Raw genomic sequence first — 27,097 nt, 5'->3', positions numbered from 1 at the left:
ACATGAGACAAACCTCACACACCCTGAAAAGGAACCTCAGGGATGGGAAAGCTGAAGAAGAAAGCTCTAGTAAAAATAAGTGAACTGTAGTTACAGGGACATCCTCAGCTGCACTACTCCTGAGGTGTGCTGCTCTGCCTGCAACCTGTCCCATCAGGTGGAAAACAGACCACTTTGTAAACTACAGCTCATAAGAAGCACAATGCAAATGCAATACTTTAGAGTTAGAAGGCAAAGGGAAGTCAACCACCTGGGCAGGTTTTGTGTGAGAGAAGACCTCAGTTCACCCACCAAAGCATACAGGGAAGCACTGACTCACATTGCTGCTTCAAAAAGGCCTGACAGGACCACCTTTGAAATGCCAATCAAAGCCTCAGACAACACAGTGATCTCTGAAATCTGCTATGCCTTTGTCAGAAGCATGCTTTGATGAGGAATACCACCCCCTGACAGGTGCTCAGCACCTGAAACATTGGATCAATGATAATCATCTGCAAATTATTTCCTAAATTGCAAATTAATAGATTACTTGCCAACAACACAGCTCAGCGACATTTGCCTAACCAGCTGAATAATTTTTCCTTTTCTTTTTTAAACTTTAAGACTGAATCATAAAGTTAAAAAGCAACAAATGCTCAAACTTAGGTATTATTTCTAATAACAGTAAAGCACTGTTAGTTATGACCATGACTCTTCAAATTATGCATCAGCTACGTAGCTGGAGTCTCAAAATTAGACCTAAGTTGGATTTGTCTTTCAGTCCTCCACAAAAAAGCTCTTTTTATTAGACCTGTCTACAAGGCACAAATGTGTCATGAGCAAAGGCATCATCTTTGCTGAGAAACTGTCAAAATCCCAAAGCCAAAATGAAACAGAAGGATCTGCATTTAAAAGGCAAGTAGGAAAGCTTGCTTGTGGCTTGAGGGAAGCTAAGTTTCACAGTGCTGCTTTGGACAGAGCTGTAAAATTCTGACTTAAATTACATAAGAACAGTAAGGTATTCTGTGCAACTTCTACAGCACATTTGATTTTAACACCAAACATTAAATGTAGCAATCAGCAAAAGTGCTCAACAATTATGAGATTGAAGGCATGTGGGGAGCTTGACACAGACTGACAGACTCCAGCCAAGCTTGCTGTGTAATTATTTCACGTGCCTGCGCTTTGTCTTGCATCACTGAAATGAACACCTAAAGGCAAGAACACAAAGGATACAGAATAATACATCAGCATGCATTTCTCAGAATGGATACTGACAGTGGATAGTTAAAAGCTTCCTATTAGGTCTCACAAGCAGGAATGATATGGTCATTCATTCTTTACAAAGCGTCACTCCTGGACTCTGAATTCTGTAAGAAATCAGCTGGCTGTAAAGACAAAAATCCAGACTCCCACCCTACACGCAAGCACCTCCCTCACACTTAATGCCTCCTCTTATCCCAGCTTTGTACAAATGTTGCTTTCAACACTCCCACACCATTCCAAGAAGATGCAATTCATACACTCCAAGTGGGGAAACCAAGGCACGCAGTGACTCAACAGAACAGCAATTTGCTCCACAATACCTTATTCAGGAACCTCTGCATCTTCAAGTGCTTTTCAACATACATGGTTGAGAATGAAAAGGCTGACCACTATCCCACAATTGTATTCTGTGATGGATGGAAACAAAGCACTACAGGCAATAACAGAGCATAGTAACCATATACAGAATGCAAATTTCATTTTCTTCAAGGTGTGCAGGCAAACAGCAACGGTTAAATGAGCAATTGGCTGTTTTAGTCATGATCTCTGCACCAAAGTATTACTTTATTTCCCAAAACAAAATTTTTAAGAACAAAAAAAAAAGTCAGAAAAAAAAAAGAGATCTGAGTCTGCTCCTGACGTTAATAAAGCCTTCCTTGCCCAGTGTTTATGCCCTGTTATCCATGCAAGGATAAGACACATGGAAAATAAAATAATGAACGTACACATCCAATTAGAAATGTGCACTACGTTACTAACACTCTTGTTTTCAAAACCACATATACATACTCATGAATAATCACAGTGCTAAGATTTTATTAAGTAAAAATCTACACAGCGAAGAGGAAGAGCCATTAGGAACACAACAGCAGGGCAGCATCTGAAAACAAATGAAAACCGAGCAACTTCCCCCAGTGAAACTATTAGTTGCATTTTGTTTTTTTTTCTTCTACCAGCAGTTGGACAAATTGGACAAGCAAAGAGATTCCACCAAAATACTTAAAATTACTACAAGTGAAGGTTATGTTTAGAGGATAATGCCGTGAGGTGATCAGCTAGAATCTACTACCCAAGCTTTTTCCATTTAACCCATCCATAGGGTTCCTTGTAAACATGTGAGTACCCAGAGAATACCCTAAAGTGAAATTAAAAAGTAATAACAGTTATTTTTAACACTAAGTAAAGAAAACACAGCTAAGCAGTTCTCCTGCTGTGTGTCCTTTTTCTTTGCCAATAAAATGCTCCGTCCTCCTCCAGCTCAGATGCTGGGTTGGTTGACCAGCTCCAAGCTCAGTGCTGTGCCCACCGGGTGCCCGGGGATGAGGACACCCCAGGTAAAGCTGACTTTGGTCCCCTGCCAAGCTCCCACCTACACCCATTGCTCAGAAAACGCCTTCTTTTTCAGTTATTGACAAAGAAACAGGTAACACTCATCACCTTTATTCTTACGTAAGACATTCCAGTTTTCTTACTCCTTCTCCTTACCAGCATGCATTGCATTTGAAAGCACTTTCATTGCCCTCACAGAACTGCTGTTCAGTTTTTCCCTCGAAGAGCTGAAGGTTGCTTGGAATCACAGGGAGGTACAGAAATGACGTAAGTAATAAATACATTCACAACCTGTTCGCATCGCATCACACTGCACAGTTATGCAATAATGCTGTTTTTGCTAAGCCATCACTACAAAGACCTCCTCCTCCCACCTTATTAGGGCTCTGCTCTTTTTGCTCGTCATCTTTGACAGTGGAATATACAACCAATGAATATGGAAATGCTTCCTGACTTTGGCAAGCGGCTGGTTTCATTTATTCTCTTCCAGCTGATTGCCTGCTGCAGCAAAGCAGCCTCTAGTCCTCCCCACATCAAACAGTCTGGCCAAGGAAGGGGGTTAAATCAATCACATGATAAAATCACAGCTTTGGCAACAGCTTTGATATCGTTATTAAGCTCACACAAATTTCCTCTCTTATCTAGCTTGTTCTTCACTGCCTAATTAGTCCAACCACTGATAGAATGCTCTGGTTTTTGACACAGAAACAAGCAGTTGAACTAGTACAATGAAAGACCACAAGTACATTAAAATCTTCATCTTTTACTGAACATTCAGGGATTCCCCACAGGGTGATCCAAGCGTTCTGCTCCAAAGGTTGCAAGGGCATCCTGTAATGGTTGGGGCTGTGGAAAAACTTCTTAATTAACTGCCACCTTCTAACGGCACAATTCTCACACAAACACTACCTTTAAGGCAAACATACATCAAAGAGTCAGATATGTGCTGTTTTACCACAGAACTGCAACTCCCAGTGAAACTAACGTTCACCGAGGGCTACACACCGCTTTGGATCCGTGCACATGCCAGAAAATGGACATGCACATCAAGGACAGTGCACAGCCCCAACTTTCCTATAGGATATGGCTTTTTCACTCCCAGCTACGAAGCATTCCAGTCAATCTCCAGCAAAGTAGATGGGAATTACTTCAAATCACTGTGCTCAGTGGCACGAGGCTACATGTCACGCCCAGAGCAATACTATTTGAGGAACTGGTTTGTGCAACACAAACAGCAATGAGCCCAAGGCCTCTGTGGGCTGATGCCTTCAAGAAAAACATTCACAGAGCTGCTCCCAACCAGGACACACAAGCTGAGGCCATCAGTCCTTAAGGACTCGTAGCAAATGGTAAGAGAAGCTCTTTACACTGCAAAGCAATGATGAAATCTTAATTACATGCACTCTTTTTCCACAGCAGTTGGATAGACTATTTGCTGAAAAGAGAATGAACTGCATGGCTTTTTCCCTCAGTGTTAAAAAGCATCGTAAAATTTTATACCACCACTAATGTGCATCTCAGTAATTTACTGCAGCTAAAGCAACACCCAGGACCTTTGTCTCCTGTACTTGCATGGGTATAAATAATCATCCTGCTAATGAGTATCACAAGGAACATTTGGTTTTAAACAAAATCTTTTCTTTGGCCAATCTGCATTGATCAATGCCTGCTGTTTTTTTATAATTACTTAGTAAGAAAACAGGCAGCTGTATAGTACTTATCGGAATGAAATGAAATTCAGCATACAACTACAGCCAAAAAAAATGCATTGATCGAGCCTAACAGAATAAAGAAGATTATTACAGAGCCTCCTGCTGCCAGATACATCAACGTATTAGGAGATTAGATCAAGCTTAAACATTTTTGAAGGAGTCATCTTTCTAAAGTTGCATAGAACAGCAAAGGTATCGACTCAGCACCAAGTTCCCAAGCACCAGCACTGAGCTGTGCAGAAGTTGCTCTGTAACTAAGCAGTGCTGCAGCTGAGCAGTGGCATGTAGGGGCTGCTCAGAGCAGTGCCACTGCACTGACAACTGCAGGACCTGCAGAGAAGACAAAGCAGGGAGAGACCCCTGCCCCACCACTGCCCATGTAGCACATACCGGGCCCGACTGTGCTAAGAACCACAGCAGTGTGCTAAGGAGCTGCTCTCTCCCATCAGCAGTGCAAGGCTCTAGCTCAAATCTCACCCTCAAGTCACACAGCTCGAGCTGGTGCCAAGAGAAACATAAATGCAAATCCCAAATATACTGCACTGTAAGAAGGTTTTCTGCCGCTGCCTGAATACTGTTTTAATAATGTTGGATCAGGTTTATAGAATAAAAGACATGGTCAACTTAATATTATACTACAACATGCCATGCAAAAACCTAGAATTCTGAGATGCAGAAGTAGCTCCGAATCCAAGAAGGCATCTGTTGTAGGGTGTACTGCTATATTACACTTTCACTGCCTAAGAACTACAAAATCAGATCACCTTTCTTCCCCTCAGTTTTCAGATGCTCACAAAATGTGTTGGCCCAGTATTCAAAATTGCTCCTATCTAGAGAAAGCACATACGTCCCTAATAAAGCACATAAACAACAGACAGCTGACCTTAAGAACCCCGCAGACCAAAGAGGGAAAGAGATAAAAAAAATACAGCTACATCATCCTCCTTCCTTCAGCATCCTTGCTATCTCAGCACATTACAAAACACCTGTACAGTGTCAAGGCCGAACATTATGGATAACCAAAGTGAACAGCAAAGAATACAAAGAGAAAACATTATCAGTGCTTTGTTTTAGAATTTACACTAAAATTTAAAGTTCACCAGGACTATTCTCCCCCCATTTTTTGGGGTGAGTACAGCTTGGTGAAGTATCTTTCACTGCAAATAGGAAAGACTGATGGATGTTATGGCCCCAGTAAATAACTGGATCTGACCTCACTGGCAAAACAACACTTTTGATATTACTTTTCCAGTTAAATTACATTGAGAACTAACTAGTAAACTCTACATATCAAAAAGTGACAGACTGTTATTTCACTTAATAGCAGATTGTTCCTTCCACCCAACCCCCAGCATGTAAATAAAACGCAGAGAAAGAAGCAGCAGGCAGCTTTGGCCCCCCACCCCGCGTGCCTGCCAGCAGCGGCCGCTGAGCTCCGTGAGCCACTCGTCTGCTGCCAACATGGTCTTTCATCCCTGTGACAAGGACTAGTTGGCTATCGTGCTATGTCTGAAAAGCAGAGATAATAACATGACACCTGTATGTACAGCTGTTCTCTAGATGAAACTCAGTTCGATGAAGTTTAATGATGTGCTATGACCTTGGAATTTTTCCCTTTAATACAACATGGGTTGAATCACGGCAGAAGCATCTCTGCTTTGGGATCAGAATGTCCCTGCTGCTGACCCTGAGAAGAACCAGATCAACTTCAAACTGTTACAGATCACCATTTGGTTTAAAGGTAACTTAAGTCAGAACTTCTAATACTGCGGTGACAACGCACCTTACAGGGACTAGCATGTTTCTTAGCTTTCAGCAGTGGGGGAAAATGGCCCAGAAGGAAATAAAAAATGAAAATGTGAGGACTTGTAATAACTTTTCCTTCTGTACCTTAGAATAAAGAATTGATGCTTACTGTGGCAGGGGATTGGAACTGAGTGACCCATCAGGTTTCTTCCAACCCATTCGAAGATTCTACCTGAAGGAACTAGAATGGCCTGGGGGGTCTCACCAAACCCTAAACAAAGGTATAGCACTTCCTTAACAGGACTCCGTCCCATTCCCTAAAACAACTGTTCTCAAAGCAATTGCTGCTGTCTCCAGTTGGTGGACAGAGAAGAAACCCGAGGAAAAATCCAAAACAAAACACGGCTGTATCTTAAAATAACTTGAAACTGCTGCATTTTCGATAGTGGTTATTGTGATCTGTTTCTCAGCACTTACCTCCCTGTGACAAAGTTGTCAAAACAGTGATTTCCTGTTTGCTCATTACATTATATTCTGTGCAAAAAGAAACCACCACAAAGCTTGGGGACTCTGTTACCCTCCCCAAAGTAGTGCTGCAGCACAACGTGGAGCATCGTCACGGCATGCCCCTCCACCACTACGTCCAAAAGCAATGGAACACAAACCCCCAAACTGAACTGCATGACACGTTTGCAGGAAAGGCATTCATCAGTTCCCTGAAAAGAAAACAACACAGAAGTGATCCAAGCTGTGCACAAGGTACCGAGTACTGAAATGAATGTTGGGGCTATGCTGCACGTGGCTACAAAGTAATTAGAGCTATTCATGTAAGCGTTACTGTCTTACAGTATAAAGGACAAACTTTTAATCTTTTTCTTCATATAAAAAGGGATTAATTTGCAGAGCAAAAGGGTCACACATTTCAGCAGTGTGTTCTCTTACAGCTCCTGTTGCACTGCCCCACTGAAGTCAAGCAAAAGGAACGCTGTGAGAAACTTAAACATGAACAGGGATATTCAGTGAGCTCCGAGTATTGAAACTTATTGGAAACTGATCTCTTCCTTATTAATACAATTCCCCATCATGTACAGAAAGATATCTCTGTGTTCCAGAATGCAAATGGAGTTTTAATCTTTAATTATATTCTCAACCTTGGCTTTCCTGGAAAGAAGCACAGATGTGGGCCTGAGGATTATTTCTTTATTACAATATCATCTCTGCGGCATTTAATGAATATTGATACTTAATACAGCTTTGCCAGTAGGGGGAAAGGAGAGTTTTAGAACTGCGCAAAGAACTTCTGATGACTTTTCTCAAACAGGAAAGCACAGCCACACATTTCACTTTCATTCCTGAATACTTTAAAGAATGGAGCCAGATGCTGGATCAGAGCACACAGTACTCAGTGAGACCCCTGGAACAACACCTGCACGTCCGACCACCGCAGCCCCACGCGCCGATGCTGTGTGCCATGCTCAGCTGCTAAGCACATCTTGGTTTCAAGGCATGAATTCCTGGCTGGGATTTCAGACCTCCAACACAGCGAGGTCTCACTACACAAACAAAGTTTAAATACACACACTTCAAACAACAACAGTGCACGTTTCTTGGCTTAAACATCCTTTGCTGCTATCTTTAATATAATCTGCCTCTTTCATAATGAAAATCCTGATCCTAGGAAGTAATTAGATGCTGTTTGTAAAACAACACGCTGGAAAAAAAACCAAACAACTTTCTCTTCCCAAACTCTTGGCAAAGGGCTCATCAGGATTCTACTTAATATAGAAAAGGTAACTTACAACAGTTCCAAATGATTTAATCTGGCACATATAATGACTGTATGCCGTTCAGACAAACATACATACATACCTTCCAGCCAACTGTTTAAAACAGTATTTTTGTTTTTATTACTGTGTAATTATTTTAAACTGAATTTCCTCCTCAAGACTCAACCAGTGTGTCCACTAGAACCCTGCAATGCTGCTTGTATGACAGGGTCATTAAATCTGTTAGGGCAGAAGCAGGATGAAAAACTGACACTTTGACAAAGCTGGAATTGAACCAAGCTCCAACAAACAAAGTTTGGGATATCTGTAAACTTATTTTCCAAAGGCAGATGAGCATGTATCTTCTGACCCAGTAAATAAGCTCTTGAAGGAGACAGCTCACTAAAGAGCTACTACTGGTGAAGTAACTCCAAAACACAGAGGCACCTATGCACTTCTTGTCAGTGTAACACTCCTCTAGATAAAGAAAGCAGATGAGATGATGGGAGTTTTGTGCAATGAACTACAGAAGCAGTTTTGATGGGAGATTAGTTATAAACCAGTCAAGTAAACAGGCAGATAGATGGAAGAAGAGCTTACAACTCAGCGTTGTGTGAATACAGGATGCTGGAACAGAGTTTTGTTACATGGCACTCGTACCCTGCAACAAAACAGTCGCATGCCCACTTTTAACAGCCTTCCTGAATTTCCTCCCAGCACTTCTATATCCTCAAGTCTTTATTCTCTTCTGAAAGAAAAATCATCTTCATAACTTTCTGTTCCTCATTTATCTACAGCAGTATTATGGCCAGCACGTCGTCTTTTTTTTTTTTTTTTTTTTTTTTAATAAAGGAAAAGTAATTTTGCTGGTCTGCTCCTAGCCATACAGCTTAAATTCACAAAGACTTTTCCTCAATCTATTAAAATGTTTTCTTTGTCAGGTTAGGGAACACATCAGAGCACAAGAGATTTACAAGACAAGTTGAGGAACCCTAAAATATAAAATTGGACTCATTTTTACTCAAGCCTCTCTATCCACTGAGCCTGAAGTTGTCAAACCAGAACCAGACTTCCCATTGCTTACTGTTTATAGCGTTGCTTATTTGTGCAAAACTACAAATGTCACAACAAATGACCCTAAAAAGCACCATAAAGAGCAAGAGTCTCAGTGCTTACAGTGGTGAGCAAGTTCTTGTTCTGGCAATTTCCTTCCAGGCAGAGAAGACAGATGGTTCATTTGGGAGCACTGAGCAAGCCCCGTGCCACAGAGCTATCCCAGTCCAAGGGTTTTCAGCTGAGACCCCTAAAAATTCCCATTAATACTAACCGACCCTCCTGTGTGTGCCAGAGAATACAGCTGCATGAATATGAAGTCAACCTTGTGTTTTCTCTTTTCTTTCTGCCTTGCCATCTCACAGTGGCTCCCGCTGCCATTTCTCAGCAGCACAGTGCTGCAGCAGAGACTGCTGTGTCTCGTGGTTCACAGCTCCCAGCCCTGCCAGCCCACCCAGGGCACAGTGCTGGGCTCCAGGGGTCTGGGAGCCAACGGCACAATTTGCTTCGCTGGCAAGCGAAATAAAGCAAGATACACCAAATACATCAATGACTTCGTTTCACAAGGAAGGAGGGAAAAAAGACCTCAAAATTTAAACCTAACAGCCTTCTTATTATTTATTTATTTACTGTTTATGCTTTTTAATATTAAAAAGCATAAACGAAATAAGCCATTCTAATTTTCAGAAGCGTTGCACGAGTACGCTTTCCCTGTCACATGCAAGGAGCTGACAGCTTTCAGCACTTCAGCAAACGCTGCTCTGAGATTCTTTAACAGAAGGAAGGAAGCAGCAGCCAGATGAGAAGCATGTGAGGGAACGCATCTATTAGCAAGTACAGGGAGATGTCTTGTTAATAGAAGACAGAAGGAGGGACAAAGCAAGCAGAGAAAGCAGCCAGCAGTTAGTCACTTTCCCATACAGATACACTTGGCTAGAAATAAGACACATATCAAGCTTGTATTCTGTACTTTGAGAGTCAGTGAAAACCAAAACCAAAAAGCAAACGAACACCAAAAGGCCTCTTTCCAAAACTGAGACTCAGTGAAATCAGGTGAGAGATGCCACCTGATGTGCCAAGTTCTCTGTCTCTATTCTGCATCCTTAGAAACCCTATGATAATAAAAACAGGGAGAAAATGAATATGTTACTGACAGTGCTTGCATAAGATACAAACCTTCCATTTTTAAAAATACCTTTTTATTCAATATTGCTGTTGAAGTTTCTGACAGCTGCTAGTGTCAGTCTAAAGCTTCTCACTTCCACACCAGGGCATAGCAAAAGGCAGCCTAAGGCCAGCAAGGGACAAATGAGTGGGACTACCAAGCATCAGCTTGGCTATTAAATCCCTTCCCTAGCTCCTTCTGGGAGCAGAAGGCAGAACGAAATCGCTGAGCGTTGCCGTTAAGGGTGTAACATATGAATAACAACTGCAAAAGATCCTTTAAAACACAGCAAAATAAATAAAAATTCAGTAATGCTACGTGCAACTAAAATTTTAATATCAAAGTAAGCAAAGTTAGCATCAAAATAATGATTTGGACAAAGGGTGTTCTAGAAATGTTTATCTATATAAAGTCCTGAGCAAGACTGAATCCTGCATCCCTTTGCAGGCTGAAAAGGATTACTGCAGTGCTGCTCTGGTTGATATCCTAAAATGACATCTTGGCACATAAACTGTTTTATATACTTAGGCTTAAGAAAAGCGCCAGGTAACGCAGCGGTTCTGAGCAATATTTGATATATGCTTTGACTCATTGCACATTGTTACTCAGCTCAAAGACCTGCCACAGAACTTTATTTTCATAACATAAATCAAAGCAAAAAAAAAAGACAAAGCATAGTTACTCCTTTCCCAACTAATCAATAAATCTAAAGAAAATAAAAATAACATTAAAAAAATCCCAGAAGTGCCATGGGAAAATTTGTATTGCAACTAGAAGAGTCTGGCTTTTTCCTAAAACGTCCTTTCAAGGAGATGCATAATTCTGCACCTGGATGTTTTCCTCCTTTGCACTTTATGGAGAAACAAGAAAGAAAATGACAGAATTATTCATCATTATTTGCATGAAACTACAATTAAATCAATATATTAAAATCCTATTTGTCACATTTTCTTTTCCCCTAAAAACACTTTTCAAAAGTCTATTTTTATACCTTTTAATAATCTGCCTCTGCCTTGTGTTGGATATACGATACTGAGTTCAACAGGTATTTGATTTAATATCACTATTATTCTTTCCTTAAAACACACCCAGATAGCAAGTAAAAACACAATCTGAAAGGGCAATGAAGCCAGAGAGGAAAAAATAAACAGGATGAAGGGCCAGCTGAGTACAAACATGTTTTGATTGTGAATAGTGCTGGAAGTGGTAATAAAACAGAATATAATTCCAAGACTAGCTATATGTTATAATGAAATTTTAACATGGTGCCTATCTGCAAAGTCTAGATAAAAGCATTATTAAATGGAAAGGAATAATCACCTGTAGATTAAAAAAAATAAGACATCAGTACTTTTAAGTAAATTTGTATATTGCACGCTCTGTGAAGATTTATACTGCTGCAGTTTTTCTTGCCTTCACTCTGACACAGAATATACAGGTACAGACTTTTCTACGAAAAAATGTTACGACAGCTCTTTCTCATTAAAGTACTGCCAGTAACCAGAGAAGCCACAATTCTAAGGCCTCTGGAATACAAGTCCTGACAACTAGCATCACAGTGCTCTGCTTTATTGACGTCAATTGACAACATCAATTTTAAGCTCGAGATAAAACTCAACAGACCAACAAAGGAAAAGAAAAAAAACTACAGAGTCAAAGTCTGTCATAATAAACCAGTGTTCTCTCACAAATATAATGGAAAAAGCATCTTGCTTATCAAACTGGTGGCTCTGCTACGGCTGCCCTCCCAGCCACTCTTCTTTGAACGATGCCTCACTAAAGCAACCGAACATTTTATGGATTCTTGCATTAGCAATCCTTTAAAGTTAATATTCAAAGGGTACATCCTGTTTTCTGCCATCTATTTTCAGGTCACATAGAGAACTAATCTAAACTTCTTTTGATTCCTTCTTGAGCTTGGGCCTGTGGACTCCGGTGACAACAGGGACTGTTATTATTACAACCATGACAGTTTTAGTAGCATAGTGTTTATACATCAGTGACTCTTGTTCTGTGAAAAAAGCAGACAGCTTCCACAGAGATTCTCAGTACAATGAATAATTGCTTAGCACTTCATTTTCTACATAATAATCATTTTCTTATATGTAACTAAATATTTTAAGCAGTTTATTAATTCATAAGCTTAGTTGTGAGCATCTCTGTGTTTCTGGCAATGGTACACAGACTGCCTGAAGTGTTGATACTCCGTGTCCTCAAACAGTTTCTAAGTGTCCTCATAATTGCTTGTCACCTGTAAAAGAGGTTTAGATCCAATGCAAAATTAACATATGGTGAACAGATGGACTCAGAACAGACATTTGTCAAGAAAGCACTCACACCAAAAATGGCTTGGCTTCTGCCTTTTAGGACCTTCAGCAAAGTCTTTCTTGAAGCTCCAAGTCATACTAATCAGGGGAACATCATTCCTCAATGACAATTTTTTGTTTCAAAAATTTGTATGACTTGCTACTACAAGGAATCCTCATAACTCTTCTGTTACCAGAGTGCTTCTTCTTCCACGAGAGGAAACAAAAGACTGCTTCTACAGAATGCCCCAACCACTCAGCAAGAATAATTCATTTGGCATGAAACAAAAACGCAAGCACAAAGGCTTCACTACTATGGAGTTTTAATAAAATAAATACACTAAAAAGTAAAAAATAATCCCTACTCCACCAAGCAAACTCTTCAAAAGATTCGATGACTTACTGAGGAGGTAAGACAAGAGTTGTTGGCTGGGCTTTCGGTCTGCGTTTTGCAGATACTCCCATCTGGTTGGCCGAACGTTTCAAAGACTGCTGATTCAAAAGGCCAGATGCTAGCCCGGCATGGTACTGCAGCTGGGGAAGGAAAAAACATACATTAAAACACAAACCTCTGCAGTGCTCCGTGTCAGACTTCTACTATCTGCATCACTTGATTAAAAGTACAGCCAGCAAGCTAATGTATGCTATTTCATGTATTGCTTGGATAGAAGATGATACGAACAAAAGCATATAGAAGTCTGCTGCAAAATAGATATTACAAGGAAACTATGCCATTGGGAAAGTAAGATGATGTATCAAAGACTTGAGAAAGTCCTAACTCTCCTGAAAGTTGGACTTGCATTTAAACATTCAGACTGCTTTCTCAAGGGATCAAGCATCCTTACTTTCCAAAAGAAGGTAACAGGAAGAAAGGTGTGACTTTTTCATTAGATAAACTTGTTTTAAGGAAAAAAAGATGAACATTATTTTAAACACAGCATTCTCAAGGAAGCTTCTGTCACTCTAAAGAAAAATCTAGCCTTTAAAATATCAAGTAGAACGCCTTGATAGTGTTACAGCAGAAAGATTCATATTCAGTAGCTTTCTTCTCTACCCTTTTATTTTACTTGTCAATAAATGACAGTTTATGAAGGACGCATGTGAATTTACAAGTTTCAGTACCACCCTCACTGCTCACAAGTTTGAGAACAGCCACAATGCTGTGCCTGTCCTGAAAACAGCTTCTGGTGCAACAGGTTCCAAGTTCACTAGATGCTTTCAGCTCAGGCTCCTGGCTCTCTCTTTCGAAGGGGAAGGGGAAAAAGCTCAAGATTCAGCATCAGACAAACACAATCCCCTTTATCACCCACTCCCTCCATTCTCATTAAGCCACCTACAGATTTGTTCAGAAAAAGGTGAACTGTTTAACAAGTTACCAACAGCAATCCTGCAGTCCACATATGAAAAGCTGTGCAGTTCGGAAACGACTTACAACATTCAAAAAATAAAGAGGCTTTAGGCACAGCTATTCTGCAGGGAACTGACTGAACCTGTGGAAAGCAAAGCCTGGGAAAGCAATCTACAAATGGTGGTTACCATCTACAAATGGTGGATACAAAAATCAGCAAAGCCATCCAGGCAGCCAACTGGACCCAAATGGCAACGACTGGAGCAAGCAGAATGCCCCTTGCCCTGCTCCTGACGTCCCTGGCACATGGTGTGAGCAGTGGCACAACACCAAGCGCTGAGCACCGCCCTAACAGCTCATCTGAGCCTGTGGATTCTGATCAAATTTGTTCTTCCACACATTTCTGAAATGAAAAAAATCAATGAGAGCAATGGACAGTACGCGTTTGAAAGGCAATGTTTCAAAGTGTCAGGGGCTTAGTTTTCAATCTTCACTCCCAGAACTTGCAGGGAGTGCAGTATGTTGGGAATTAAAGGGAAAGGCAGCTCTGGCAAAAGACCTCTGACTCCAGGAACACACCTTTCCCCCTCTCATCCTGCAACGAGCAGCTCTCCTTCAACCATTTTGTGCTGTTGACGCCGTTCAGTTCACTGCACAGAATGCCACTGATAGATAACTCAAGTAAATAACATCATTTGGCCACTTGCTCTGAGACAGAGGTAATCAGGGGTGTTAATCATAAATGAATTTTAAATGTAACCTTTTGAAAACATTTCCCAACCTAACTGGCTGTCCTGACATTTAGTGGGCAGACACAAGGAAAGTAGGAAGTAGAAATAAATAGATTCTAAGAAGCAATTCCGTCCTTGAAGGCTTACTCCCAGGGGTTAAGCTATTTTTATTAATTATAAGTATTTGTACATAATCTACCTTCGCTTCCAGGAATGCAGATCCAACTGTCAAAATCTATAATGGCCCATTAAATATTTACCAAACCATCCTTATAATGGGAGAAAAGGTCAAAGTTAATAAAACTGACAGGCGGTTCTGTCCAGTTTGATTTATACATTATTAAAGCATCGCATGCTGGATCACACAGAACACATTCCTTTTTGGGGGCAGTGGGGTGTTAGCTGAAAAGATGGGGAAATCCTTTCTTAATTGTTTGTTCTGAGCAGGAGAAATGAGACTGAAAGCAGCAGTCAAGCAGTAAGCCAAAGCAGCACCAGCAGCATCAGAAATCCAAGCAGGAGAACTGCAGGTCTCTGAGAGCCCAGGACCCAGCTGGGGATCCGCAGCATGGTGTCTATGGATGGGCACGAGAGCCTTCTGCTGCTGTGTTCCCAATGACCTCCCATCTGCTTTTGACTGCAGTGTTCATTTAAACAAGCAGTCTGGTAAACAGCAAGAGCTTTGTCCATAACACAGCTGAACACTTAGTGAACGTGAATACTGGTGCAGCGCTGGGTGTACTGTAAACCATTTCTTGGTCAGCCACTAAGGAATTGCCCCATCACTCAGAGGCATTACCACAAAGCAAGCCTCCATGCCTCTTGGCCTTTGGGAATTCCAGCTGGTTTACAAGAAGCTCAGCTCTTTTTAGAGCATTTCCTAAGGAAGAAAATTCAGCAACACTGATTCTTTTTCCCCCCCAATACACACAAACCAAACAAAATCTATTTCAGAAAACTAAAAAACCACCACCAAGGAGATCAATATACGGCAGTTAGCAGCCAGGATATGTACCAGTGCCAACTCGTACAGTTTCATGAGAGCTGATACTTTTCTTAAAACTGCGTTGCAAATGTGCAAATCCCACAGTTTGAAACCAAGGGAGGCTCTCACTCTCAAGGATGCAGGAAAGCTACTGAAAATAATACAGATTTTGTACACAGAAAAGCTTCACCTGAAGGTGGATAAAACACAACGCGGATTACTTTTAATTTTCCTTAGTTCTGAGATTCACAGGTTTTTTTCTTCGTTAACTGCAACACGGCTTACAGTTTCAAGAAGAAATGAATATTACTAATGTTTTACAGGTGCCAAAACGTGTATTTTCACAGCAGCAGAACATGAAAACTGAATTCATAGAGGAAAGTTGCTCAACCCTCCTCACAAAAGTGAAATACACCACAACAGAAGACAGCACTGTGGAATCTCTTCTCTCACCGTTGCAATTCTGTCCTTAACATGCCTTTATTCTTAACGTGAGCTATTTAAAGAGCCACCTGGTCCAGGGAGCTGCTTTGGCAGGGGGTTGGGCTCATTGATCCCTTCCAACCCCTACAGCTCTGTAATTCTGTGAAATACAGATTGGGTGAAGTTTCATAAGCACTAATATTTCTTAATCACATCATGTCCTCTCTTCATCCCGTTCTGGAGGCTCGTTTCACACCAGCACCAAGGCAATTCACTCCCTAAAACAACCGAAACAAACAAAAACAAAAAACCACAAACCTCTCTATCCCCTTGGAAGACAGAACCTGAAGCACTGACCAGGTAGACTCCCCATCACACATCCAGTTTTATAGTAGTGTTACTCAAAGCTTTCTAAGCACCAGATGGTCTGTTGTAAAGAAATGAAATCACCAGAATGACTTTTGCCTGTGAATGCATTCCCTGCAGTGACATTTCTTTCAAACCTTCCCCATGTTTAGATACAAACCACACATATACCTGAGAAAAATGCTTAAGATATAATATATATTTTATAAAGAAATAAAATGTGCATCTCTTGGAGAAATTGAGTTTTATAGAACTGCCTGACAGACACTTATCAAAGGCTTTTCACTGCAATACTAGCAAATGCATGCACATTTGCTTTCTTTTAAGTTGCACGGTACTTTGCCCCACATCATTACATTATTTCTCCCTTGCAGCTAACAAGGGATTTGTCTGTTACGATAAAGCTCTGGCTGTTCTTTTGAAAAGAGCAATGAGCAGACAACCAGGACACTCCCACAGTTTCATGTCTGCACATTAAAGTAAGCAAAAGAGAAATTATACTACCTTAATTATTATTTTTAAGCCTGTCTGCGATAATGAGCCCGGTTTAGAAATTCTTCTTTTTTTTTGTTGTTTTTGTTTCCCCCAAACAATGTTTGATCATTTTAGAATAGCTGAATTCTCAGCTTGGCCAAAACAGCATCAATAAACCAAGAGAGCAGAGTCTCCAATTTATTTACTCATTGGTTTTCCTCTTGTTGAACTGGGCTGCAAGCTTTTCAATTAATAAGAAAGCTGGATGTTGTGCTTTCGTTCTACTTTACAACTTAATTAGGACACTTTGTTCCATTATCTTAAACATTTATTCCCCCCTCCTCCCCAACCCCCCTTCCCAGTTTATGTGATTATTTAAACAACAAATATCTATCCATTAAAGGAACAAGGGCTACCCCCATTTCATTTGTTTTTTAAATCCCACTACAAAAGTTATTCCATCCTTTCCTGATCTCCCTGATCCAGCTAAACTACAAAACTAATGAGCTCGCACATCTGTTAAAAGCCTCTTGCATGCAACTGATCTTATTTGCATTGCATTGGGATGCACAGTGCCAGTGCCTCCTCTGGTCAATAACCCATGTGGTGGGGAGCAGACCGCAGACGTGACCTTGCTTTTCCTCAGGTCTTTCCTCCCAGGGCTAGAGAACTGAAAAAGTTCAGTCATATATATACTTGATAAAACAAGAGGAAATGCACTGATACATTTCCCTGTTGGTCTTAACGCTTTGTCTTCTCTAGTTTTATTCTATTGTCTTTGGATCCATACTTTTGCTGAAAGCACTGTTTTAATTAGTGTTAGATCTCAGCCTTAAATTGTCTTCATCCCACACTTTTCTTCTAAAAACATTGAAGTGCTACTGATGAATGACCCCATCAACGTTCCCACACTCCAATACTGCTTGCAAGCCTTTGGCTTTTTACTGTGCAGAGATAGCAAATCTGCCACTCCCAAGGAACTGCTCAGAACTTCAGTTCTGCATCCTCACTGCCAATAAAATCATCTGCACTGTTCAAAGCCTCAGCAAAAGGCACTCCTCCTCCTCCCAGTTTTTTTCTGTCTATTGTTTAAAACATTTTAGAATTTATTAAATTCTTACATACTCACATTTAGTGGATAACGTCAAAGCAACACTGTGCAGCCAGCAGGTTCTGATGGTAACCTGGGGTCACAGACTATGCTACCTTATTTATCTCTTCTGAAGCAATAATATTTTATGCTAAAAATGCCTATTAAAATGTTCAGGTGTTCTGAAGGATTTGAACATAAACACTGATTTCAGATGACAGTGTTTCCTAAAATAATAATCAAGTGGAATTAAACTGGCATCTCATTGCACGTGCTAGTACAGCCCGTACATATAAAGGCATCTCAAAAAGCAGGATGAAATTATTACACTGCATTCTGCATCTAAATGACAGAACAAAAACACACACAGCAGCAAAGAGCAGTATCTTCAGGTAACCCTGAGCCCAAGGCAGTAGTTGGTACTGAGGAGGTCACATTCAGTAATACAGAAGTGGTGTCACTCTGCTTAATATATTCACACTGTGCATTCACTTTGTGGAGTTTAATGAAGTCTCAAGAAGTAAGAAATGCACTGGACCGAAATATTCAACAGAAAACCTAAATTTTTCTTTGAGAAAAGGATTCTCCTTGCATAGGGCAAACAATCTGTAGCAGGGAGGAGTTGTCATTAAAACTGAAGACTGAGTAAGGCTTCCACTTGTTCTTTCCCTACTGCTGATGTGCTCCCTTAAAAACCACCACAACTGAGCCGAAGACACTGCTGTTGTACTGAGCTTATTATTTTCTAAAGCTCCAGACTAAATCTTTTGTGTCAGGGGCTCAGGTGGCAGCTGTGTCAGGATAAAGAACAGCATGCTGCCTCGCTGACAGGGGATGCTCAGGTGCTTAAATAAGAAATGTGAAGGTACTTGAAAACTAAGTGGGAGAATGAAGGGCTGGAATCAGCTGCAGAAAGCCCTTTCGAGTTGCCTACCAGCATGCCAAAGGCTGCAGCACCATAGTTGGGCTTCACTACCATAGCAAACAAATAACTTTGAATTAAAAAAAAAAAAAAAGATTCTCCTTAAATGTCTCCAATGTGCAGCTTATTCAAACCCAACCAGTCCAAGGTGTGCAGCCAGGCAGAGGTAAGGAAGGCAGCCACTGGCACCTGAGAGCGAGCTCCTCCTGCTGCAGAAGCTCCACTGAGCACTTTCTCCAGCTGAAACAATACTCCACCACAGCCAGGAACTGTAAATTACAAGATCCCTTTGTGGTTTGTTTTTTTAATTCCTCAGAATAGCCACTCATGGCTTACAACACAGACTTCTGAAATCTAACACAAGGTTTAAGTATATTGGCACTCTGCATTTAATAAGAACTCTTCCATGGGAAGTTGGATAATCACACATTTGCAGTCCATGTCATTGGTACTCAAAGTAAGGAAATCATCCCACACTACAGCACTGGAGACCTACACGTGTTTTACTACATCAATTTGTGTGATGCATTATTAAAAATATCAAAATACAAACAAAATCTTCAAATGCTAGAGTCCCAGCTTTAGTGATTTCTGAATGTCTGTACTTCAAAGGACCAACCCGAGATCGATGATAAATTCCAGTTTGGAAAAATCGGGTTAAAAGAAATGTCAAGCAAGACGTTCAAAACACAGGCATTTAAAGAATGGTAGCCAAATCATTTCTTTGGGCTTCAAGGAGTGAAGTTATGAATGTTTTCAGGAATGAATACAGAATCTATCAGGTTTGATTGATAAAAGCATAGCTTTTAACTAAGACTGAAAAAACTGAAGAGTGGCAACATTTTTGCCCAGAATAATATGCTTCCTCTGCTTTTTCCCAGCACAGCACACATAAATCAAAGAAATGTTAAAGAGGCCCATACATCACTGGCTGGCATTTCTAAACTATTTACAAAATCTGTAATAGTCAAGAGGATGGAATATATAGAAGTGTGACCAGAAAAGTTACTGAAAAAAAAAAAGGCACTCCTACCATCCCAGCAGGGTTAATTAAGGTTGGAAACAACTCTCCTGATGGTACTATACTAAATACTAAACCAAGCCAACCCCGATGATGCTCGGTTACATGAAGCAAACAAGACCAAATATTACAGGGAGAATGAGGACTGGAGCAATATGCCTGCTCCATGATTAAGTACATGGTTCTGAAAACAGATGAAGCAAATGATCTAATAAGGCTTAGAGCATAGGCAAAGGCAGCACTGACTCTGCAGCTGCCAGAGGAGCCCCCAAAATATCAATAACTCCAGCGCTTAGCTGCGTATCCATCACATTTTCACACCCTGACATCTGAGCCTACAACACACTTACACAGATGAGGTTTTCCTCAACAACTTTTACAAATGAGAATCTCATCTCCTCCTCCGAAAGGAAAGGCACGGATTATGGAAAGTTTATCTGTCCATCTGTTGAAGATGTCACACTCTGACTAGAGAGTGCAAAAAGCAGAGAGCTGTTTTACAACCACATCCAAAACTTACTGTAGTCAGAACTAGTGTAAATGCCATATGCTTTGCAAAAACACCTCTTTTGCTATGGTTTTTTATTTTTTTAAACCACAGCACAAAGAGTTCAAAAGCTGCTGCAATCTTTATTTCTGAAAATAGATCACATATCCTCATCTTCCACACTCGGGTAAGCTAACTGATCAGAAAAACAAGGAAATACTACAGCATGCAACAAAATCTAGAAGAGATGAGCTCCTCAGCAAGAAGGCAGTTGTAAGGATGGCAGCACTTCATGGAGACTTGAGTGGGACCACAGGGGGAACAAGAGCTGGGACACAGCACAGAGCAGCTCTACAGCTTCCTCTGCCCATGGAAAAGTTTTCCAGCAGGAATGGTTCAGATGAAACCAGTGGGACCTCAGAAAGATCTTCAGGATTAGAACAAATGGAATATACCTCATATTATTTTCATGGGAGTTTATAATGATATTGTAATTAACTCAATCACACCACAAGATTAATCGCCTTTAAAATGCTCCTAGTCATTCATTACAAGCCTAATTAAAATTCTCTTCTGGTGCTGAGCCAGCAAGAAATATGAAACAGCCTGCTAACTACACATACATATCTGCTATCACCTATTCTCTTCAGCAAACTATCTGCTTCCACTGCTCATACAACCGTTTGTTTTTCTTTTTCAAAAGAAAGAACGTATCAAAGACAGCAATAAAAACGGTCAGACAGCACTTCAACACCTGCACCAGCATACCAGCTCACCACAGCTTTATTTCTAGTTTCTCTGCAACAGTTCAGGACTTCTACAATAGCAGATGCCTTTCCTCCCACACATCAATTAATTTGCAAATGCACTCAGGTTGTAGAAATAATGAAGTGCTGAATGCTTTCCTATTGGCAAGTCCTGCTGTCAGGAGGTGGAAGCTGTAGGCGAGGTGCTAAAATGCGCTGCTGCTATATGCATGCCAAAGGAAAGACATGAAACTTGGTTGACAGCTAACAGGGCACATCAGTTATTTTATTTACCCCTCTCTCACTGGCACGGAAGTGAAGAAGCCCTCTCCGGGTAGCTTTGTATTGTATTTATGTAGATGTTTATAGCATATCCTTCTATTGTGAGGTCTGAGCTTTTGCTCTGACCAATTAAACATTTCGTATTTAAAGGATGACATACAGGAGGAGGGAAGCAGTGTTCTTCTAATGCATTGTTACAGATGCTAAGAAAATTGCACTAAAATTTGTTGAAGCTACAAACAAAGCATTCAATAACCAGGCAATAGTCATGCTCATGGTTAGCACTGACTCTGATTACACACTTCCTTCCAAAGGACCTCAAGTCTGCACGGACCACAGCATCACATGGATGCACAAGCAGTTACTCAGCACCCATTTTCATGGGAAAAGGGTATTTACAGCATTACACAATGCCCACTCTGATCTCTGATATCTTCCATGATATTCTCCTGCTTTATCTGACATCTTTTCAAAATTAAGTTTACCTTCAGAATTCTTATTCCGCTCACGCTGGATATGGATCTGAGCAATTGCTGAATGATTTCTCACTTGGTACATTTGAAGAAGGTCTCCTACAGACCATAACTGCTGACAGACACACTGCATCTCCTCACAGCTGCCCAAGGAGGCTTTCAGCTGGGTTGTGAGCAAGGTTAAAATCTTTAGCCCCCCCACTTCTATCCCTTGAAATCAAGACAGAAAGTAATGCTGATCTGCTCTTTTATATCAGCCACTAATTGGCACCGAAGCACATCTTACTAGCCACACATTGCAAGTAAGTTAAAAACTGAGATTCCCAACTTCCAAATTCAGTTCTGTGCTCTGGAAGACAGCATGCTCTCACAGACCCTTCTCATTTTAAGTCTCAGATTAGAAGGAACACCATCACTGAGCCCAAGAGAGACAAAAATAAGGTACACTGGGGTCAAGAGCCTGGACAGCTGGAGTCGGTCCTAGGCACAAGCTTCTTAGGAAATACAAAGTCAACCCAACAGAACCTTTATAAGTATTTGGTTTTGCTTCTCATCCACCTTAAGCTGCTTTTGCCTTGACAATCTAGCCAGCATAGCTAGAGAAAACAGAATACACGTGCTCACCTCTGAAGTCTTTCAAGGCACCATCTCATACTATCCCTCTCCCACTGTTCCAATGCTTACTTATCACAAGGGTTTAAACCAAAAACTTCAGCTGCAGTTTGAACAGAACTTCTATTTTCAACTACTTTTTTTATTTTTGGTCTTGCCTTGCTAAAATGAAGAGCCCTCTTATCTTTCCCCCAGCAGTAAAGATGCTGATACAAAACAAGCGAGACATCCATTACCTTTTATGAGTAATATAAATTCAACTTGTTTGATCACACAGAGGGAGCACAGGAATCCAAATGCTTTTGATCAGTTCTCATGTCGCCCAACCAGAAAACCCAGATTTAACAGGCTCCTGAACAAATGGTAACAAAACAGTTTTGCAATTAAAGTACAGCTTAAAACCTTTTTCAAGCTTTAATAACTGAAAGTGTTATTAGTAAAGGTACTAACAGGTAAGGAAATCTGCTGTTAAAAATAGATGATTTTCTGCTTTTAAAATATGCCATTTTCAGGCTGACCTTGGAGCTTTTAAATTTTTATAGCATCTTCAGTTCCAATTTGAGATTTTCATATGGGGTAGGCAAGCCTTCTTATGTTCTGTATTAAATGCGAGACACCTCCTTGGCATGATCTGCAATATTAATGATATAACAGTACCAATTTCAGGAGCAGCAGTGTAACATCAGCACATGCATATCTACACGAATGGAAATTTAACCATGTATATCATGAAAATCTGTCATACATCACTGAAAAAAAAAACAAGTCTCAGATTATATTTGAGCTATCTTAAGCTTTCTCTTTTGCCATACAAACACATGACCTTGTCGTGCTTCACAACGTAACACTGATGCATCTGATGCGAGAAAACATATGCTTCTCCTTACTGGGTTCAAAATAGGAGTAAAGAGGAGAGAGGATGATACTCAGGGCCAAGCTGAGCTTCTGAAGTGCAGACTTAGAGCTGTCAGTGTACTCAGCACAAACATCCCTCACCAACAAGCTCATGCAACAAACTGCCCCAGTAGAATCTGGGATGCTTGTTGTTTCCATAATGCAAGACCACCAACTTCTAGTTTAGCTATAAATCTGCACTGGTGTTATCAGAAGGACCCTGAGACTGAGCCACTTTTAAGTTGTCATGGGAAAGAATTAAAAGCATGGGAAAGCCTGAATGATTAATTTTTATGGACTTCAAAGGAGGTTGGCATGCAATTGACTTCTCACAGAGCAGCAGTCTTGCAGGCACTCCTCACTAACCTAATTAACACTGAACTCTACCACAGAGCCCAGACATCTCAGCTCTGCATCAAGTTCTGGATGTACCTTATTTCTGTATCCTGAACATCACTAAGAACATCTCTCAAAATCAAAACTCAGCACCTCAGCAGTGCCCCAGTTCAAGGCACCAACTAAACAGTCCTTTCACTGCTATGTACACTTCATCAATAATGTACTCAAAATTGGTAATGTTATTCTATTGCTTCAGGTGACCATCATAAAAAAAAAGGCATAACAAATCAGTAAGGACATTACCTACATCCCTCTCAAAGCTTATTTTATCAAGTCAACACTTTAGCAACATGAACAACTGACAACTCATTCAACTGCAAGGATTTGCCCGAGTCATTAAAGAAAATAAAAGAGCAAGTAAAACTTATAAATAGTGCTGAGAGCTGAAGGCTCAGTTCTGGAGTGCTAAGCAAACAGAAACAATCGAAAGCCACAGAGCAGTTTGTAATTCATGCTATCGAGCCTAACGGGCAGTAAGGAAACAGATGGCTCTGCAGTGTGGGGATTGCTCCTCGAGAGCCCTCAGCACAGGGACCCTGCAGCGATGTAGTAGCACTGGTTTGTCCGGTTGTTGCAACAGTCACTGCAAACTGAATTGCAGTGGTTAGGGATATTTGGAAAAGAAAAAAGTATTTATTAGTTCAGTAAGCTTGTACTCTCTGGTAAGACATGGTTTTGTTCAGTTTTTCAGTTTTCAGTTCTGTGCAAATATATGCGTGCAAACCACCCAGCACCACAGCATTCCTCTTCCTCTCCTGTCCCCTCCCCATAATCCCACATTGCACAGAATGGCTGTGAGTATCAGCTCCTCAGTTCTACTTTTAGCTCTGCTTTAAATAAAAGTGCACTGAGCGAGAGATGCATAATGAAGGCTCACAACCAGAGCCAGTACAGCCTGCAACTGGGCAGCATCAACAAGCTGTGGGGTCTTCAATTTTTGTTCTTCTTTCTGGCAGACTTATTTAACTGGGTAGAACAAAATCAGCATTTGCCAAGGGAGGTTTTCAGCCACACACAGGAGCAGACAAGCAGCTGGTTTCAGATGAAAGCCCCACTCCAGACCTGAGGACACGCTCAGAGCCAACCAACTTGCAGCGTGGGCAGTTCTTGCAGCAGTCAGAGGGCAGAAATGCAGCAGCAGCCAGACACCAATCAGAAATAAAGCTAACCAGTTTTATTTCCATCAGAGGAAAAAGATAAATAGATTACGAAGAGAAAAATACTTTCATCACTAAACTTTCCGTAGTTCACATCTGAAATACACAGGGGAAGGCACAAGGTGGGCAGCATTCTGAAAGAAGTCAGCACTAAAGCACAGCTGACAGCACTTCTGGCTAGTTTGTAGAAGCATGAAGGCACACGTTTGTTACTGCTCCCAGTCAGCAACCAATATGATTGTTCCTTAAAGTAACTCATCTTAAGGTTAATTCAGAATACGTTTCTCTTCTGGAGTTGATTGCACAACAAGCATCAGAACAGAACCTGCAGAGCACTGCCCAGCACACTGCCTGCCATGCCAGCTGCCAGCAGCACAGCTCCTCTCAAGAAAGCAAGTGATTATGTTTGATTAAATACCTATTTTGCTCAAATGCTCTTGATTTTCCCTGCCTTTTTCTAATTTCATGTTGGCAAATGACGGCTCTTGTATTAAAGTGTTTTCATACACAACAGTATCCTGCTGGCAGAACTACCAAACTCAGGAAAGAACTCTGCAATTTGAAGGGAAAACAAGAAAAAAAAAACAGTAAGTAAAAATAACCACTACACTATTGTATTCTTAATGATTGTTTGTTGCTTTGTTTTATTCTTTAAACCTTCCACAAAGGAGATTCTCTTATAACCTGATGACTCACCAAAATCCAGGGACTTCATGAACAGACGATGTATGCTTGCATACAAACTCTCTGAAGTCCTCTGGTGTGTCCTCCTAATCTAATGATCAGGGTACATGAAAAGAACGACCACATTTCCAGCAGCCTACATGCACTTCTTCCATACTTCAGAGAATACACTGTTTCCTAAGCACTCTTATACTGAAAACAGGCATCAGTTGGGTTAAAGAAAAAGAAACAGCAGCAGCTTGCAAGAAAACAAAATCCAAACCAGTCCAGTCAAGGCACTGCAACCTCATCAGGCAGCTTGAAAGTCACAGAGCATTTGCTGCTGCTCTGATTCGATCGTGCGAACCTCTGAAAACTTTCACTGGTCCATTACTTATTTAGAAAATATTCCTCCCATATTTACCACAAGAGCAGTGAACAGGAGTCCTCAGTTATCCAGATCTCAGACTGTAGCTGACAAACCAGAACGTACACCAACATTAGCAGGCTGAGTGCTGCAGGTATCCAGAAAGGCCACGGTAAATGAGTGCACAACAATGTCCCTTAGTCCACCCAAGCACATCCTTCAGCTGCTGCTGTATGTCAGTATCTATTTTAAAAGCAGGTCATGGATGCTTACAGAAAAACTACAGATCCTTTATTCCCATACGTAGAGGAATGACTACGTATTACAAGGCAGCACGCATGAAAATGCAGCAAGGACAGAACTTGTAAGCTAATGTAGACTTTCTACAACAAATAACCTCCGTAAAATGGTTAATATTCCCCACCACTGATACTGTTGTCCTATGAAAGGGCCACACAGAAAAGTAAACTTATCTGTACTGGAACATAAAATAAATCATCAGGAGGAACAGAGACCTAAGGATCACAAACACATTTCAGTTTATCAAAGTAAATCTTTTTCTCAGTCTGCTCCTCTTCCACATCAGGATTCTTTTCACTTTCTTGCAAGAGAAATGCATTATATCCAAGACCTGCTTCTACTTTGTGCAGGCTGCTATGGCAAAGCAGTCATCTTGTTCGTCATACTGCAAAACTTCACAAGAAATTTGACATCTCTATGCAGATACACCTTCCATATCTTTGTCATGGAAATCTGACTTTGAAATGGCACCTCCACCAAGCAGTATTCCAAACTTCCTTGCCACTACAGACAACTATATGATACCAAGCTGTGACATAAATGGATGTTCTGATTCTCCACAATCAGGTGCCTCCACTCCCTATTCCACCTGGGTACATTTTGAAGGGACAATATCATCTCCTGACATCTCTATGTTGCAGCTTTCCTCACAGCCTTCCTCCACAAGAAAAGGATTTGTTTCTTCCATTTACATGCAGTGTAGCAATCCTTCTGCTTCCCATCTTCCAGAAGGAAGGGATCAGTTTTGGATGACAGTAACTAACCAGCTCCCTCATCGACAAGACAAAGCAGGCTCATTGACCTGTGCCCTTTATGTATTGATGCTCTAGCTGAGTAAATTAGGGCATACAGGGGGAAAGTGAAGAGCACCAGAAGCAGGTATAGGACTCAGAAAAGCATAGCAGCAATTCTGTATCTTCTTCAATCTTCCCGAAATGTGATTACAGTTGACCTTTAAATCTAGTGGATCAACCAATTTGGCTGAACAGCCCCATAGATGAGATCTAAGAGCATCCCTTTACTTAAAAAAGGAAC

The 27,097-nt window shown here is 40.9% G+C and overlaps 1 protein-coding gene across 1 annotated transcript in view; it reads right to left on the bottom strand.

Annotated features, from left to right (window-relative positions):
• Nucleotides 1-27,097, bottom strand: part of MED27 (mediator complex subunit 27) — a 78,649-nt gene that overhangs the window by 37,166 nt on the left and 14,386 nt on the right. The window contains exon 3 of the mRNA XM_065737493.1: nt 12,726-12,856. Within this exon, the coding sequence (XP_065593565.1) occupies nt 12,726-12,856 (131 nt within the window). The remainder of the gene's footprint in view (nt 1-12,725; nt 12,857-27,097) is intronic.

Source organism: Cyrtonyx montezumae, unplaced genomic scaffold (genome assembly GCF_038088225.1).
Source record: "Cyrtonyx montezumae isolate F1298 unplaced genomic scaffold, pur_monq_1.0 scaffold_20, whole genome shotgun sequence".
In the NCBI taxonomy this organism is placed as follows: Eukaryota; Metazoa; Chordata; class Aves; order Galliformes; family Odontophoridae; genus Cyrtonyx; species Cyrtonyx montezumae.
This window is presented reverse-complemented; position numbering and strand designations above follow the sequence as displayed.